We start from the raw sequence: 17,504 nt of genomic DNA, 5'->3' as shown, positions 1-17,504 counted from the left end.
TTCGTTATCCGTTCAATATCCGGGGGACGAGGCGATCGAAATTCTCTTCGATGACCCAGCACCTGTTCAGATGGAGGCACTCTGTACTTTATCTAACGCTCTAATGCGATATTACGTCCACCAAAGCGGAAGCGCGAGTCGGGTGGTTCCCTCGTACGCGGCAACCTGTGGAACATAAGGCTGAAGACCCGACCCGGTATTCTGTCGGGCCCGGGCGCGGTGTTTCGAGCTCTGCAGCAACTTTCGGCTCGATCCAGTCCTGTGCTGTCACCCCCATACCGTCCGCCCACTTCCACGGTAGTCCAGTTCCAGTGAGCGCGCGTAGACTTGACCGGTCTGCCTGAAAAAAGTATCCAGTAATCTCTCTAGGAATGCCAATTATAATGTCTTCGTCGTCCAACGAGGGCACGTTATAATGTTCCGCAACCACTGTCAAGGCTTGTATTAGTAAGTGCTCAACCAATAGTTCAAATTGTCTTTGAGGACGCTGAAGGGCAAGAAGAAAAGTCTAAGCAACCTCCATTTCCAAGGTAATGGCCGGGGCTATGGCAGGTGCCGCTGCATATGTCCGTATATGTCTGGAGCTCCCGGTCCCTACTGAGATGGTTGTTTGTCGTGTCGGCACAAGCCGAGTGCGCCTAGCACATCACTGCACTAGTCGCATCCTCTGTCCCATCTTTTAAAGATAGATACAGGATACAACCGCAAGTTTAAAGGACTTGCCTTGCGGACTTTATAGTCTTTGGCCGTTTCTCAGTTCTCAAAGCACTTCAAAGCACTGATGGTCCGCCTCGAGCCCTGCCAGTTTTGGTCCATGCCGGATCATGTCCGATATCATCCATGTCTGGGTTACTTTCTTTGAATTCATATTTAAAATAGAAAAATTTACATTTCACAATAAATGCCAACTGTCATGTACGAGTATAACGCGTATTTTCATTTAGCGTAAAATATTCCATATTCTGAGCGTAAAAGGTTAGTGGATGTGGCAAATCCTATTAATTTTTAAAGAGCTTTGTTTTATATAGGGTCAGGCTTTTTACTAAAAACTTTTAGCTTTACTGGAAATGCGTTAGACCTAATTTGTTATAAAAATGAGAATCAGGTTTTTTGGAGTTGTAATATTTTTTGAATAGTCATCGTACTATCTTAAACATTGATAGCTTATCAAAAAAGGCATATTTGCGATAAAAAGTATATTGCTTATATGCTAATTTTTTGTGTAGATTTTAATTAAATTAAAAAAAAAACATTGTCTTTGACTAATTAATATCGATTTTAAAGGCGAATTTGTATTACCATTCTATAAACCTTGACCAAGAAAAAAATTATTTAGGTTTTAACATTGCATTCCGTCTAGATTTTTATTACGTCAATTCAGTGATTTAAATCGTTTTAAAAAGGGGCCAATTATATTCAATAGAAAATCAATGTGGAGGTTTAGTAAGTCTATCAACTTTAATAAAATATAAGCTAGAATAAATTGATTCCCTGGTTTGACTAAAAGGAAAAAAGTATGTTGGAAAAATGTGAAATAAGAAATTGCAAGGCAATTTTCCGGCCGCACCCATTTTGTAATTTATTGAATTAATTGGATATTGACGCTGTATGTTCTAAATGAGTTAATATAACTTTAAGTTGAAGTCTTAATAGTATATGATAATAAATAATAACCAAGTTTTTAAAAACATTAATGTTGCTTATAGTTATTTATGTTGCTTTCATTACAATTGGGTAATTAAGAAAGTCTGTTTTCATTAAATTACAAACAGAATCAACCACCGAGTGCATCTGAGTAAATATTTAACTTTTAGGGCGATAAAAGCAACATGATGTTCTGTTTAGTTTAGGTTATAACAAGGTGAACTACGTATAGAAAATGACATCCCAAAAATTGCACATTCTTAGTATATATAAAAAATTTTATTATTAGATTCATGAATTCCTATTTAAAATATCGTTACTAACAAATGTAAACATTAAGAACATGAATAATATAAAGAACAGTACTTGTAAAAAATGTAGATAAAAATGGAAAATAAATGTAAGTAAGAACATGAAACCGGTCGATTAGAAATAAAAAGTAAGGAAAATAATTAAAAACTGGACAAATTGTTAAGTTGAAAACGCAACGGAAAAATTAAAATTGATTTTTACATATTAGAAGGTTTGCAAGTGGCGAAAATAAATCATCTAGTTCTTGGCCCGGGCGTCCACAATAATTTGATCACGAAGAATGTTCTCCGACGAATCTTACATCGCCGCTGCATCCTTGATTCAACCGCGCTTAGTCAGGTAGAGTAGGGAGAGTGGTTTATCGTTATAACAACATTCCTCTCAAAGCAGAGACAGTTTTATTCTCTGCAGCTCACCTACTCTCTTTGAAGTGATCTCGTTAAGACCATCAGAGCGGTCGCCAACGGTAAATCGATCCGGCCAGGTAGGTTCATCATTACTTTACCATTACTGGGAATGCCTGGGATATTATTTCCCATTTATTCATAAATTATTCTTGTCTCTTGACTCAAAGTTTCAAAACACTAGTCGTAAGTAGGTAAGTAGTTGAAAGACTCTGCTCATGGCTGACAAATTAAACAAAGTTACGTTAAGACTTTCACGTTCAATTCCTATTAATATTGTAAAGTATAATACCCTCAGATTACTTTATTATTATTTATTTACATGTAGTAAATTATATCATTAATTACTTGTTACAGTAATTGTTGTCGGTATAATATGTTTACACGACGCTGCGTTACTCGAAAACATCTCGGAAGCGGAGCTCGGAGATCTATTTAAAAGTGCCGGATATCCTAAGGTTGGAGATATACCTCTGCTCAATAGAAAAGTACGTGTCATCTTATTTACAATTTTCGTTACAAGTAGAATGTTCTAATAATTTAAAAACTGATTATCTTTTTTTTTATAAAAGAGTCGTTTATTTTGAGTTAATAGATTTGGTATTTTATTAATAATTTAATGTCAGGATGTTACATTCAGGTATAAAAAACGAAATAAGGGTATTGCCAAGACGTGCATCTATTTTCGGTATGCTTAAAATACTACAGACAAAAGAATACTTGTTGGGTAAAAGTTAGAGCTTTATTCTGGCTAGCATATTAGAAAATTGCTCACTTTAACTTGCAAGAATGGTTCTAATATTAAGGAAACATCGAATGTAGCAAAGCAATAGATACTTTATTGCTTGAAATATTGAACATGCTTTTACTTGAACATATTAGGATCTGCATACTGCCAAGTTCTGCTTAGTGATGGACTTACTGAAACTTGAATATTTATGTTTTCCTCGTTCCCTCCGTCAAGTAAATTGTGTGCAAAGCTTGGATTTTAATTTAAGCGTGTTGCAAGTTTAAAATAAGAAAAATTTCTTTAATACTTTTGTAAACTATTTGCCATATCTTTTAAGAGTTATAATAAATTTCTGTTGCGTTGTAAGGCAGTCTTATTTTACTGTTTTTCAGTTACAGTAATATGTTCGTAGGTTTTCAAAGCGAGCCGTGTGACAGTCCAGGAGCATCCGTACATTGTCAGTGTTAGACGGCTTTTCAGTCACTACGTGACCGGAACTCTACTGACAAGAAAATTAACCATCACCGTTGCTCATCCTTTGTCAAAGTAATAAAAATTAAGTAATTACATGATTCAAAAGGTTAACAAACAAGAGAGTCTATTCTTTGCTTATTACACATGAGCGAACATTGGCTTCCTAGAAGAATTTTTTCATATAGAAGCCCCTGCATTTTCTACTCACATATATGTCAATCATTAGTCAGGCCAATTCGCAGAGTCTGTGAATAAACTTCGCATCCGTTATTCGATATTTGCTTATTCGCTTTATGTAGAAAGCGTATGATTCACAGTATGATTTCAGTTAGAACAGACAGTTTTCGAGAATAACGTGTAACAGAATAAATAGCTTTAATTCACTCAACCGTTATTACCTGTTGAAATCAGATTTTGATTTATTAATAATTTGGTGAGTCCACGATAAGACTGATTACGCTACAATTAAAGTTTGAACTTTAAGGCTAAATTTTAATAAACATACCAAAGAATGGAAATTTCAATTTCGTTTATTTGTTTTATTAACGAATGAGTATTATTGAATTACTGCTCTTCTACCTTTCCATTTACCTGTATTTAGTGTAGCAGAAATTTTCTTGAGTACTAAGAAAGTGAAAATAGTTTCTATTCAGAAGTAAAGTTTTATTGTAAAACGTTATTTACAGAAATAATATTATACACGTTGAAATATTTGGTAATCTTGTAATCATTTTAAATAAATGTATCTAGGTTACTTCATTAACAGCAGTTTATTTAAATTTTATAATACCTTTGTGTATATATCTTATATCTTTGTAGTTTTCATTTATAAGTCTTAGTAATCAGAAAAAATGAAACAAAATAATTAAAAAATGCATCTTTTTATCTTATTTTAAATGCTCAAAGCTTTAATTTTTTTGTAGAATTAAATTAAGATTGGCGCTTAACATAGGAAACAAATGTGAGTGAGTGTTATGGTTTACTTTTAGTTCTTGTTAACGTCCTAAAATAAACTGAGTTGTGTTTGTGATAATTAATGAGGAAACTTAAATTATTAAACTTCGTGGTTGTAGTACTATCAGATCCCTCGAGGTATCCTAACATAGAAGGGCGCTCTCCCCAAGTGCATTGCCCTCTTCAAGGTTTATATCTCCCTGTGTAAGATTTCACGACCATAGAACAGTCCTACTTCATCTGGCGTCTACAAATCTGGGGCTTCCCAACAGCAAATAATTTTGCCAATTGTAATACCATTTTCCCATAAATCTCTAAAGGCATAAGCATGCTCAACCATGTCTCCCCTCTTACGCCTAGAACATTTAACTTCTGCTTAGCTAGATGTAATTACGACGTACAAGCAGCTTTTTAAAGATAGGTCAAGAAGCGACAGAAGATTCTTGTAGGTGAGCTTGAGAGTCCACAGCCATGTACCATAAAATTGTGGATTTCATTCGCAATTTACGCTTATGCAAAGCGTCGGGTTTATATCGCCTAGTCGCCTGGTCAAATTCCCACGTTCTATCGGCCCATTAGTCTCTATTGTTATTTTGGACAAATATCCGAAAGACCAATTCATAAAACTGGTTAGTATAAATAACTCTGTTTTTTCCATCACATACACAAATTCGGTTCGGACCGTATGCTACAACACAATTCCTCTGAGAACCTCAAATGTTACGCCGTTTTGCGACCGAGATACGTTTTTATATATCGATAAGTCAAGTAAAGTTTATGATGATAATACACTGAGAGCCAGTCAAAGACAAGTTGCCCTCGCCGGCGAGAGTGGCTTGTAAACTAGAGAGTATGACAACTCCAAATGACTATCGATACAAACGTTGCTGGAAGCCGACGATTTTATATGCAGCGAGTGTATGGGCACCGGCGGCTAGGAAGCTGCTGATACGCAGGCAGTTAGACGCGATCCAGACGGGTTTCGCTCAGAAGATCGCGAGGACCTACAGAACCGCGTCGATGCACTCAGCCCTTATCCTTACCAGGCTATTTCCTCTGGACCTTCGGGTCCATGAAGCAGCCCATTTATTTGAAATAAAAAGAGGCTTTTCTTGGCAAATGGTAGGGGACCGGGACCTGGAGTTATCGGTCAGCTACCTGAGATTTCCACACCCGTCTGGGTAGTTTGGCAGCGTCTGCACTGTATAGCAAGCAGAGCTGCTGGCACTAGCAGAAGCGACAGGTTCCGCAGCCAGCTGGTCGGTGCAATCATGTGCCGTACTAAGCGATTCGCCGTCTGCCCTTCAAACAGTCGCAAGATCTGACACCCTCCATCCCTTAGCATTAAGAATAAAAAAGAATATCTTGAAAGTGAAAGAAGCAGGGAAAGATTTAAGGCTATATTGGATGAAAGCGCACGCGGGGATGGAGGGAAATAAGAGAGGGCGGGTCAACTGGCCAAGGACGCAGCTCTGAAGTGTAAAAGAAGACCAGATTAAGAAGAATGTCCCACACTTGGAGTCCCACACTCTCATTCGTCAAGCGACAGCTCAGGCTGGGAACGCTTGACGAATGGAATAGGAGGTATATGGAAGGTACGATGGCACGGACAACGCTGAAATTTTTCCCGGACGCCGTCTAGCCTATCGTGTGCTCCGCAGCATAGAACTAGACGCAGACCTGGTTCAGCTCTTCAGGGGATAAGGGGGGTTCTCCGAGTACCTTCATCGGTTAAGCTCAGGGAGAGCCCGTCGTGTTTCTGTTAACCGGGAGGAGACTAGACCGTGGTGCATCTGGTGGTCAACTGTCCCACACTTGGAGGACTTCGGTACGAATCCGAAAGCAGGTTAAATAAAAATATAAGTGAGGACACCATCGCCTCACTAATGGAAGAAAAATCCGACAGGCCAGTGTTTCTTGATTATAGAAAAAAAATAGTAAAATATATAATGAATATAAACAAAAGTAACACAGATAATTGCTAAAACAATGAGAAATAATTGTAAAGAAATAAAACAATGGCGATGAATGAACGGTAGTTAGTAAGGAAAAGAAAGATAGAAATTGTAGAATGTAAGTAGAAGAAAGACAGATCATGTAAAGAATGATTGAAGAGTATGGAAATAAAAAAGAAAAGAAAGTGAAAAATTATTAAAAAATAAAAAAAGTCCCTGTCCTATAAATAAGACAGAGGAACATGAGGCCCCCAATAGCAGGGCCATGAATTAAAATAGCGTTGCTGGAGTTTCTACTACTACTTCTTCTGGCGCAAACTCTTTCTGAAATGGTTGTAATGTTAGCCTACTAACTAAACAGGTCGAAGATCAACTCTCCTCGGTACTATTTAATCGGAATGATACATGGGTTCGACAACTAGCTCAAGCCTAAGTTGGCCAAGTTTAGGCTAAGCGCCATTTGCTTATTAAACCCACAGAAATCTGTAAATACCAATAGGGTAATAAAAGTAAAACAAGAAAATAGTATGGCTCCAGATGATTTTGTAGTGATTTTTAATTAGTACTACGTAGAAAACAATCCAAGTAACGTGATAATATAATAGTGCTCGTTAGGATCTGTCACAAGATATCGAACGGATTTCGAAACGCCTGCTTTGATTATGGGTAAAATACACGACACGTATCTTTTTCAATTATTCAAATAAGAGTCATTTATTTCACACATTGAAGAAACTTAAAAAAACCAATTATATTATTAAAGATCACATACACAACAAGAAGTCATCACAAAGTTTTGGCGTTAACAAGATTTAATAGTGTGGACCTACAAAATTATAATACTATATAGAAACTTAGAAAAGTAAGTCAATGAGACAAAGATTTACAGCCTACAGATATGTAGCAAAGACTTAGAACTAAAAATTTCCTTAATTTACTATAAGCCAATATTTTTTTTCTTAACACGTTCACTGCGGCTTGAGGTCGATTCAGCCTCATGGTAGACTTTGCACTGGTGCGGCGCGTAAAACTCGTGTTTTCTCTCTAGTGCGGCGGCTGTTTACACTCAACCGTATGAGGTATGACAAAGACAAATATAGCTTTCTTTATGTCTGCGAAGCATTGACTCAATATTGTAAAACAATATTGATGAACATGAGGCAGAAAAGGCCTCAACCGCACTACTAGGAAGTTCAGCTTGAGGCTGATTCGACCTCAGCCGCACCAGCTGAAAGTTCTTCAAAATTGGGCCCGCAGTGAACGGGTTAAAATAGTGTTACTTCAACTAAACAAGTATAAACCTTTAGATAGATAGATTTTTAAATTGTGTGCATGTGTATGAAGCCTTTGCAGTACCAAAGCATTTCACCGTTTTTTTTCTTTTAAGTTTTACGAACTTATGCGGATAAAGATATCACTATATAACTTTGCGTGTGTGTGCTTGTAAGTACGCAATGTGTGTGGTAGTGAGGAGGTTGTAATTCAAGTAAACTCAGTATTACAATTGACTACTTCCCTTTGTTGTTTTAACATTAGAAGAAGGTATCCATTAGTTTTTATTGGAGCAAATATCCAGGATAAAATAGCCTATATTTTAATCAAGGATATGATCTGTGAATGTGTCAAATTTAATCTTAATGTAACAATAATATTAGTAAAACAAACATATTAGTGAGGTTATTTCAAAAGTAATACAGAATAAATAAATTTACAACTTCTGTCACACAAACACAAACACACAGAAGGTCGCTGTATTTGAATCAGCTTGAGTCGCACATAGCGCACACTAACATGAGTTGTACATCTCTACCAAGATACGTTTTACGCGGATACAACTGTATCAAAGTTGCCAAATTATGAATTCACAAGTATGCATAACAACGAAACGAAATATGGCGAGTCGAGAATGTGAGAACTCTGATATACCTTTTGTTTTTATAATGATATTGCAAGTTGACATGTTTCTATAATTTTGTTGTGATAATTTAAAATTAAATTAATTTTACGCTTGTAAAAATATCGGGATGTCTAAGTTTTACGTTTTGTTACGTAAGTAGAAAAGGTTTCTCCATTTCAAATATATATGAAATTGTTGTTCATTGGCCAGCGATTCTTTCGTTACACTATTTTTCAATTAGTTTGCGCCTTATGCTTTATCGGCGTATACAATTACAGATATAAAATTTCGAGACTAATCATTGTTCGCATCAAGGATATTGCATTGCTACTTCTCAACGTTTCGTTTATGAGAAATGAATTACATAATTCTTGTCAAAAACTTTTCAAAACTTTTATTATTATCATTTATATAAATACCTACATATACAAATATGCATACATACACATACATATATATATATATATATATATATATATATATATATGTATGTATATATATATATATATATATATATATATATATGTATGTAACAAATTGTTAATAACTAATTTTTCTTATTACTTATTGATTACTCTTTACACGTATTTTTTTAAGTTTATGTAGAATTTGTGGTAAATAGTTCTCTTTGTTTTTGGGAAGCTTACAATTATGCTTGTTAAAATTAACAACTGATCCAGACGAGTTAATGATTTAATTATTAGTAATCGGCACGCAATATTAGCCACAATTCTCAATTATAAGCTTTCAAGACTTGTTTCTCTAGGATCTCCTAGGGAAAGATACAACAAGCTTATTTTTAATTTTAATACCCATTATGCACATCGCCATTTTTCTTAAATTTTGGTATACAGATAAGATTATAATATATATATATCACCTAGGCAATAATTCGTATATCTGTCAATACATTATTTTTATTTTTCAGTGTTCCTTTATACGAATTGGGTGTTGTAGCTGGTGAAACATATTCAGACCGGGGCACCATGATAAGAACTGTTGTGTTGGTAATCATCCATGAGAACTTCAATCCCTACACTTTGGAAGCGGATATAGCACTTCTTCGATTATACGAAGAATTCGTCTTTAAGTAATTATTATGATATTTCCTTAAACGAAAACATCATCGGTAAAACTTCTTGCAATTGTACTTAATTTTTATTGAAAGTTTATTAATTACTGTGTTTTAGGATTTCTGTGAAGCCGATTACCATGATACCCCCTTCATCTTCTCTTACTAATCAGAGAGTTTTCGTTACTGGCTGGGGACGATGTGATTTAACGGTAATTTTTTTTGCATGATTATCAACTCCGTTAGCAATAAACACATGTAAATATTATTTCTGTCATTCTTGTAAAATAGATACTACGTCAAAAAAAAAAGTTTGAGAAAAATTACGACAAAATTATTCATTTCTGTGTCAACTTTTGTTTAAACAGAATAGTATGTTCATGATGGTCGCCACTAATTATCATTTTATTTAAAAATATCTTGATATCAACAGTCTGTTTTTCACGCTGTTGAGAGAACTCAAGAGAGCATAGAAATGCTTATACACATTTACATAATGATAGGAACTCTTAAATCTTAAATAACTGTACGAATATATTTATGCGTATATACTTAGGATGGCCTGTTAATTGCATTCCCTATTTCTATACGTATTTAGATAGATATAGTTCCACTTAGAAACCAAAATCTACAACGTTTTGGGCCGTAGCACATCCACTGCTGACCTGCATCGAATTTTTTGGACTTAATAGTTTGAAATATAAAGTAATCTTTATTACTTTACTAAAAAATTATTGTTAGAATGCATACAGAGAGCTATATAGATGTGAAAAATGCCCCTCATGAATTAAATTATTATTACCTAACACACAGTGTCATATATCCGTCAGATGACCTGTATAAAAATAAAGCTAATAAAGTTACTTGTTTTGGAAATATCACTTTGACATTGCTGTAAGATAATTTAGAACATGTAACGCTCCAGTGACGACAACACAAACTACTAACCACACATATTTCGGTAGAGGACACTTAGTAAATACTTGCTTCAACCGGGCATAGAGGACGTTCCAGCAATCTCTGCCTGCTTCAGTGATTTCAATATATGTTAGTACGGTTTATTGCTGTTACCATTTATTTTTTTGCATTTAATCTACCAAGATTTTCTTTTTTTGATCCATGAACATAATTCAAATACATTCCTATTTTCATTGGGTTTAATGACTAATGTGACTCGTTCATTACTTCCCTTCATACAAAAGACGTAAAATCTGCAAAAGCTGGGGATATACTGCGAAAAATATTTTTCCTCCCCTGAAGCTCCTCACAGGCCTTGCCAACGGCGGAGTCCGCCGTGCCTACCAAGCCACAAAAACGCGAAGTCCCGGCTTTGCTAGAAGCTAGCCAATCGGTGGCTTCCACCCTTTTTATCCGACAGTGCCTAAGGCCAAAGCGCCACGCTCAGGCTGTAGCCGGTTGGTAGCGTTCGTTGTGTGTCCGTTGGGAGGAAACAAACTAGCAATAGTCTGCTCTGCCATGCTGAATACATATAAACATGCAACGTCGACGAATCAAGGCACCAAGCTCCAGAACGAGATAGCTGACGCGTATATCGCGTTTCATGCGTGGGGAAAGTGTGCACTTTCACACTTATGTACTACCGGAAGACAGAGTACTTCGCGTAGCATTGAAGTATATTCCACATGAAATAGTAGTGAAAAGAAAGAAGATCGTCCAATCGCTCGAAGAGCAGGGGATCATTCCAATAAGCGTCTCAGATTTATAAAGCAAAAGAAGCGTCCTAGACAAGAGTATGGAGAGTAAAAAAAAATTTCTCTGCGCTCTTTCTGCATCTACTCTTCAAGGTTAGACTATGCACGCCCTAAACGCATAAGTGCCTAGGCCATTACGGCACCTCAGATTGTCCTCGTCTAAAGGACAAATTCCTGTTGTCGAACTTCGGGCCTCTGGCCGGCATCTTCTGTCGTCAGGCACCAACCTTTTTCGTGAGGGCTCTCCAACTGAATAGGCCCCAAGTTCCGGCACCCTCATCTTTCCCTTCCCTTTGGCCAATGAGCGGTGGCACCGGCGATCGCGCCACATGCAGCGAAGCCAGTGGTATCGACTCTTAAAGTCGCATCACCTAAGGATTATAAGGCTACTATCTACCCAGTCTCCAGAGATACCACAGTTCCCAAACCAGGTTCCAAGAAGTCTATCTTTAAGTTAGCGCCGGCCCTCAACTTCGACGATATATGCCTTCGCTAATGCCATTTCTGAGGCAGGCGACGATGTCACCATGAAACGTACGTGCTATCCACTACCTTTAAAAGTCTTGAAAAGGTGCAATAAATATTGACACACTAACCTTTCGACTGCTGCTCACAGTAAGAATAGCGGCAGAGTCAATCCAGTGTAGTGGACATTGCGTTTTACATTGTGCACGGAATGGCTGATCAACGCGACGAATTAACATAATCGTCCGCGATCGTAAAGTTGATATGCTTCCAGGGAAGGAGACATTACTTAAACCTTCTAAAGGGATCCGAATATCTCTAACTATAGCTTTGTTTGAAATAATGTAATCGATGCACGCCGGTTCCATAAATGTTTTATACCAATGACATCCCTCGTGTCAAGGTTGTATAGCTCGCCCTATATGCTGACGATATCTGCGTTTACACTTTTGGTGTTACCACCGGTGCCATTACAAAATATAGATACTGCTGCCAACATCCAAGAACGATGGTTCCAGAAACGAAGGATTCAAATTATTGCCTCCAAAGGCACGGGTACGCTCTTTTCGAAACGAAATCGCTTTCTCCTACCAGCTTCGGTGACACTCATGGACAATGCCATAGGTAACTCGAATCAGCTAACTAGAGGATAAACTCAATTTCCGTGCGCACGTAGAGAACGCGCGTAAAAAGGCATCCATGGTAGTCAACCGCCTCTATCCATTGCTTAACAGCGGGAGTTAAATGTTCCTGTCGAATAAAGTGACACTATGAAGCTGTAGTCAGACCCGTCCTCACATACGAAGCCTGTGCTTTCCGCATGCTAATCCGTCTGTTATTCACAGATTCCAGGTCGTACAGAATAGGTTCATGTGTAGAGGAATGAGTGCGCCGTGGTACGTACGCAATGAAAATCTGCATGTTGACATGGAACTGTAAACAATCGCTCAGTTCCCAAATCATCACTTTTACTCTGCAGCTAGAGACACAAATTTATTGATCGTTGGTGCGATCGTTGGTGCGTACCTACAATACAATCACATCCGGTACATTCGAAAGCTACACTGTCTCGAGACACCTGTAAGACAAGCCATGTACACTACACACCGTCATCGTCGCCGTTCGATAACGAGGCCAGGTCGTATATCACAGGGGACGCAAACCTCTGGTCATACTAGATAAAAGCGATTCTGAACTTTCTTCCGCCACTTCTTCTTCTAGCGCTAACCATTTACGAAGTAGTATCTATGATGTTTGCCGTGCACCTTTATAATACTAATCGGGTACAATTACTCAATTAATCGTAAATTTGTTTTACTTCTTTTTTCAAGAATATATAGTGGTTGGTTATAAGTGTAAATATTTCAAAGGGGCGAATGTTATAGCTCATCTACTGTCAATTAATGCGTGATACACCATCCCCAAAAAATCATGCTTGTAATAATAATAAATAAATCGGTGATAATATAGTAAAAAGAAACATTTTTAATATGAATTGTTTAGTATCTGTCTCTGCAGACTTTAAGCAGCTGATAGTAATAGTCCTGTCAAATTACTATAGATCTTACGTTTTAAAGCTTTTTGCTGAGAAATGAGTCTTAGGCATACGTATAATTTTTTTGCTTTCTTAGAAGTAAAAAGTATTAAAAATCGGTGAATTTCTTTTTCGCGTGTTATGTTAATAGCTGTATGGTTTCTCAAGTTTTTCAGGTGCTCATAAGTTTAATGTTGTATTTTGTCAGTGTGTTTAATGTTAAAATAGTACTACAGTTTGAAAATGGTTTCAAGAAAATTGTGAAACCGCATTGTTATTTCACTGCAATTCTTTATATATACCAAAACCAAGTTTTTTTTCGATACATAGCGTATTTTTTCTGTAACAATATACTATCTAATAGTTCATAATGTTCTCTTCAATTACTTATTTTTATCTTAAATTTTATTTGTTTATTTCGTTCTTTATAGCAAAAGAAATACGCGAATCTATCGATTTGTATTCAAAATCTTTTTCGTATTCATTGTAATAAATGAGATTTTATTGGAACTAAGGTCCGTCAGAGAGCGACAGTTTAAAACGATTTCACGTCATCCTTTGAACCGTGGAACGTACACTGCTAGAAATCAGTCTCCCATACAATTTTCCATTAGGACTAGCGAAAAGCGGCCGGCATTCAGAATCTTTCGCTCGCCTTAACAAAATCATCTGTCCACGTACAAGACCATACTCAGATACAAAAATTAGTTTAATTTTTAACAATTTTTTTATGAAATTTTATTACAAGTTAGATCAGCGTAGTTAAAGAATCAAATTGTTGACATTATTTAAAATTTAAATTCACCGGGTATTTTTACAAAGTTATTTACTTGACCACCTAATTAACATCTAGTGTGCAACGTTCTGCTAATCATACTGTAATAATAAGATATTATTAATAAAGTTTATTTTAAATCTGGTGAGTCCATTAGTAAGTTAATAAAGTAAGGTAACAATTTTTGTTCTTTAGTTTCTTTCCCAGCCTCGACCGGCGAAGGGCTCGCAGATTGTATTAATTATAAATTTATTGCTATTTTAGCGATGGGTAATTTTAAATGTGGTCATTTAAAATTACTTTATTTTATTTGATATTAATTTCGCAAATTTTGGTAACACCTGTTTTGATTCAAATTTAAAACAAAATTATCAAAACAGTTGAAAATAATATTAAAAGTTCAAATGAATTCCAAAGGAAAAAGAACTATGCCTGCCTCGTTCTTCGAAGTTTTTCCCTGCTGAGAAGATAGATCCCATGATGAGGACAATATCGTTCGTTATAACGTCGCCTAATTACTACTGCGAGGGATATGAGCGAGTGAGTTCAAACAACTTTGTACGCTTTATATATAATTATACATAAACAAATTAGTAGTAAATTGTACATGATTCTGAATAAACCTTGAGTTGAAAAAATTATAGTAATTCATTTTTATACGTGGTAGATTTTGTGTTATTTGCTATTCACCCCAAATTTGTATCTTCAAGGCACGGGTCATTTTTGTCGTTTTATATTACATTGATTTATCGCTTCTATAAAACACATGTTACCACCGAAGAAGTTTAAAATTCATCTTAAAGGCTCTTACTTATGAGCTAATTTAGAAATCCTATGTCGATCCGGAGCGTAGAAAGCACGAAAACTATTCGCAACACGAGGATGACTAAAGCATGACCTTAAAGTATTTATTTAGAAGAAAACTGTCTGGAACACTAAACACACAACACCACTTACGTAAAAAGTGCATGTAGGATAAGGATAGATCTGTGGGTAACTATTGGCAGGCAGACTTGGGTTTATCACAAAAACCAGTAGGCTGATGGCTAACTTAATGATGTCGATACTTGTGCAATAAATCCGACATGATATCGGTCGATTTCACTATTATGAGCTAACTTAAAACTCAAAAAGTACAAATTAAATTTTCAGTTCAAAGGATCGCCATCGCTGATATTAATGAAAAGCACACATGTAGACGGGTATATTAAAAATTACGCGCTCTACGTTGTTATTGGGTGGGATAAGTCACTGGCAGTTGGTAAGGTACATAGCTGGCTGCTGGTACCTTGTTTGGACGACGCTGGATGCAGACTGCTTCCAACTAATCATATTGGAAATCTATAGAGGCGGCTTATGTCTAGTGACAACAGTGGAAATTCTACGGCTGGTTTATCATAGTGATAAAAATTGCGTTGTTACAGCATGAAACCCCACTAAGGTCCGGAATGCTTTGCCTAGGAACAGCGCGCGAAGAGAATGCAGTGGCGCCGTGTCTAGCTGTACCAGGGGCACCACTTGTCATTAACGGACATCTAGCGGGATTTCAGTCTTGGGGATTCGGCTGCAGCTATCATAATGACCTGCCTCTGGTTTATACAGACGTCCGTTATTATCAACCGTTAATATTGACCTTTTATTTTTTTAATTCTAAAGTGTGTTTGAAAAGTAGTTTGTTTTCATCCTTGGTGCTGAAACTGTAATTATTTTCTGGTCCTAACTGAAATTATATAATAATAAAAGGGAGAACAGTCATACAAAGCCATTGTATCCATTCCATTCTGGGCAGTATTGTCAACTATCCTGCTATACACACGGTTACACTATACACTGCTATACACACGGTACAAAAATAATAAAATGTACATTCTATATCAGGCGTATAACGACAGTACTATTTTGTTGACTTCTCTATTTACAGTGAAAAAAGTTTGGATATTGCCATTTGGATGCCATTTACTGCAGTACTAAGGAAATGTTTTAACTTAAGTGTACAAAATACACAGGGTGTATTTTTTGTACACTTAAACGAATGCTTACGTTACAGAAAATATTTTGCGTAAATAAAATTGCCCTTTTAAAAGTAAACATCACGTATTTAATCAACTTGCTACTGCAAAAACTTAATTACAACCTTAAAAAAATCAAGCCGCATTCACACCAGAAAAAAAATACAATGCTTTAAAATTTACATCTTAATTTGCATATGCAAACTTCAATACTGCTTAATTTGCTAGCTGTTATCACGAATAAGTTTTTACGTTTATATTACGTGTATTGTATACGTGCGTTGTATTTCTATATTGATATTTATCGTAGATCTATCATTAATAGATAATTTATTCTAACGTTTGTGTTTCGAATTCAAATGCAATTTTACACAGGAAACAATCCATAATGAAAGACCGGATTTTCCACAATATGTTACCAATGACTAGTAAGTTATTTTGTCCACTTTGCCCGTAGACTACCGGATAACTTCGATAAACTACTGATTGTAGGAAAAATAGACGGTAAAAGACCAAATGAGCAGACTGATCAAACCAAATTACTAGCTAGACTCCCTATTACTATTGCCAAAAGAAAGTATGTACAAAGAGCTTATCATCGATTCCGTTAAGACTTTTCTCACTTTCATCAATGTAGAGCTACTGAGAAGAACAATCACCACAATACAGCTACGATTATTTACAATACTTTTACTATAGTGAATAAATATAATGTAATTATAAGAAAAAAAGGAGGTTTTAATTGACTTTTATGTCTTACAGGTGGATAGTGCACAACATACCCATATTAAGAAATCTGACACAAAACAATTTAACAGATATATTCGAAGCGACTAAGGCATATACTTTATCCAAATGGTTACGTTTAACAAGAGAAAATGTTGATCCTTTATCGATTAAATATGTCGGCAAAATGATTTCACAGACCAATTTAGATAGTGCGTTGGCAAAATTAAAAGGTTCCATATTTGATATTAGAGATTATATGTATTTTGGACAATTTCATCAATTGAAAAATAAGCTAATGGAAAATATTAGAAATGTCTCGATTAAAATACAGAATAACATTACCCACTTGCATTTAAACAATTTAACTGCGCAGCCATTTTTGAATAAAAACAAATTTAAAAGTGAAGATGAACTCGACGCAGAGTCATGAGCTCTCATTGAATTTGGTTTGTTTATGAGGAATATTTTGCAGTCATTACTAGAGTATCTACAATTTAAACGATGAGTTACTTTATTAAGGAAGGTAACGAAGTGTTCAAGAAAAGTGTAAATATTTCTACGTCATTGAGATATAAAATTTTAAAATAATATTCAGGAAAAAAACTACACAAATTTAACAATGTGTATTCCTTCAAATGAGGCAATTATTACATAAACACTTGTAAAATCGGACTATACTCAGACTGTTTCGTTACATATTACATGAGGATTTAAATAAAAAATCATTTAAGTTTTGATTAATTTATTTGGTTTTTTCCCATTGGTTAATTCCACAATATTGAAATGGTAATTATTTAAACATTTACTATAAGAATACTAAATTAACGAATATAACATA

The 17,504-nt window shown here is 35.7% G+C and overlaps 1 protein-coding gene across 1 annotated transcript; it reads left to right on the top strand.

Annotated features, from left to right (window-relative positions):
- The first annotated feature begins 2,031 nt into the window (after positions 1-2,031).
- LOC137932767 (trypsin alpha-like) lies at positions 2,032-17,096 on the top strand. Its single transcript, XM_068776441.1, has 8 exons — positions 2,032-2,044; positions 2,718-2,848; positions 3,503-3,636; positions 9,299-9,460; positions 9,561-9,654; positions 14,346-14,468; positions 15,353-15,549; positions 16,700-17,096. The coding sequence occupies exons 1-8, from the start codon at positions 2,032-2,034 to the stop codon at positions 17,094-17,096; spliced, it is 1,251 nt and encodes a 416-aa protein (XP_068632542.1).
- The last annotated feature ends 408 nt before the right edge of the window (positions 17,097-17,504 follow it).

The sequence above is a fragment of the Battus philenor genome, unplaced genomic scaffold, assembly GCF_028537555.1.
Source record: "Battus philenor isolate CCGP_79_NKW_IND1 unplaced genomic scaffold, ilBatPhil1.0.hap1 SCAF_1, whole genome shotgun sequence".
NCBI lineage: Eukaryota > Metazoa > Arthropoda > Insecta > Lepidoptera > Papilionidae > Battus > Battus philenor.
Note: the sequence above shows the minus strand (reverse complement) of the source record. Positions and strands in the feature narration are given on the sequence as shown.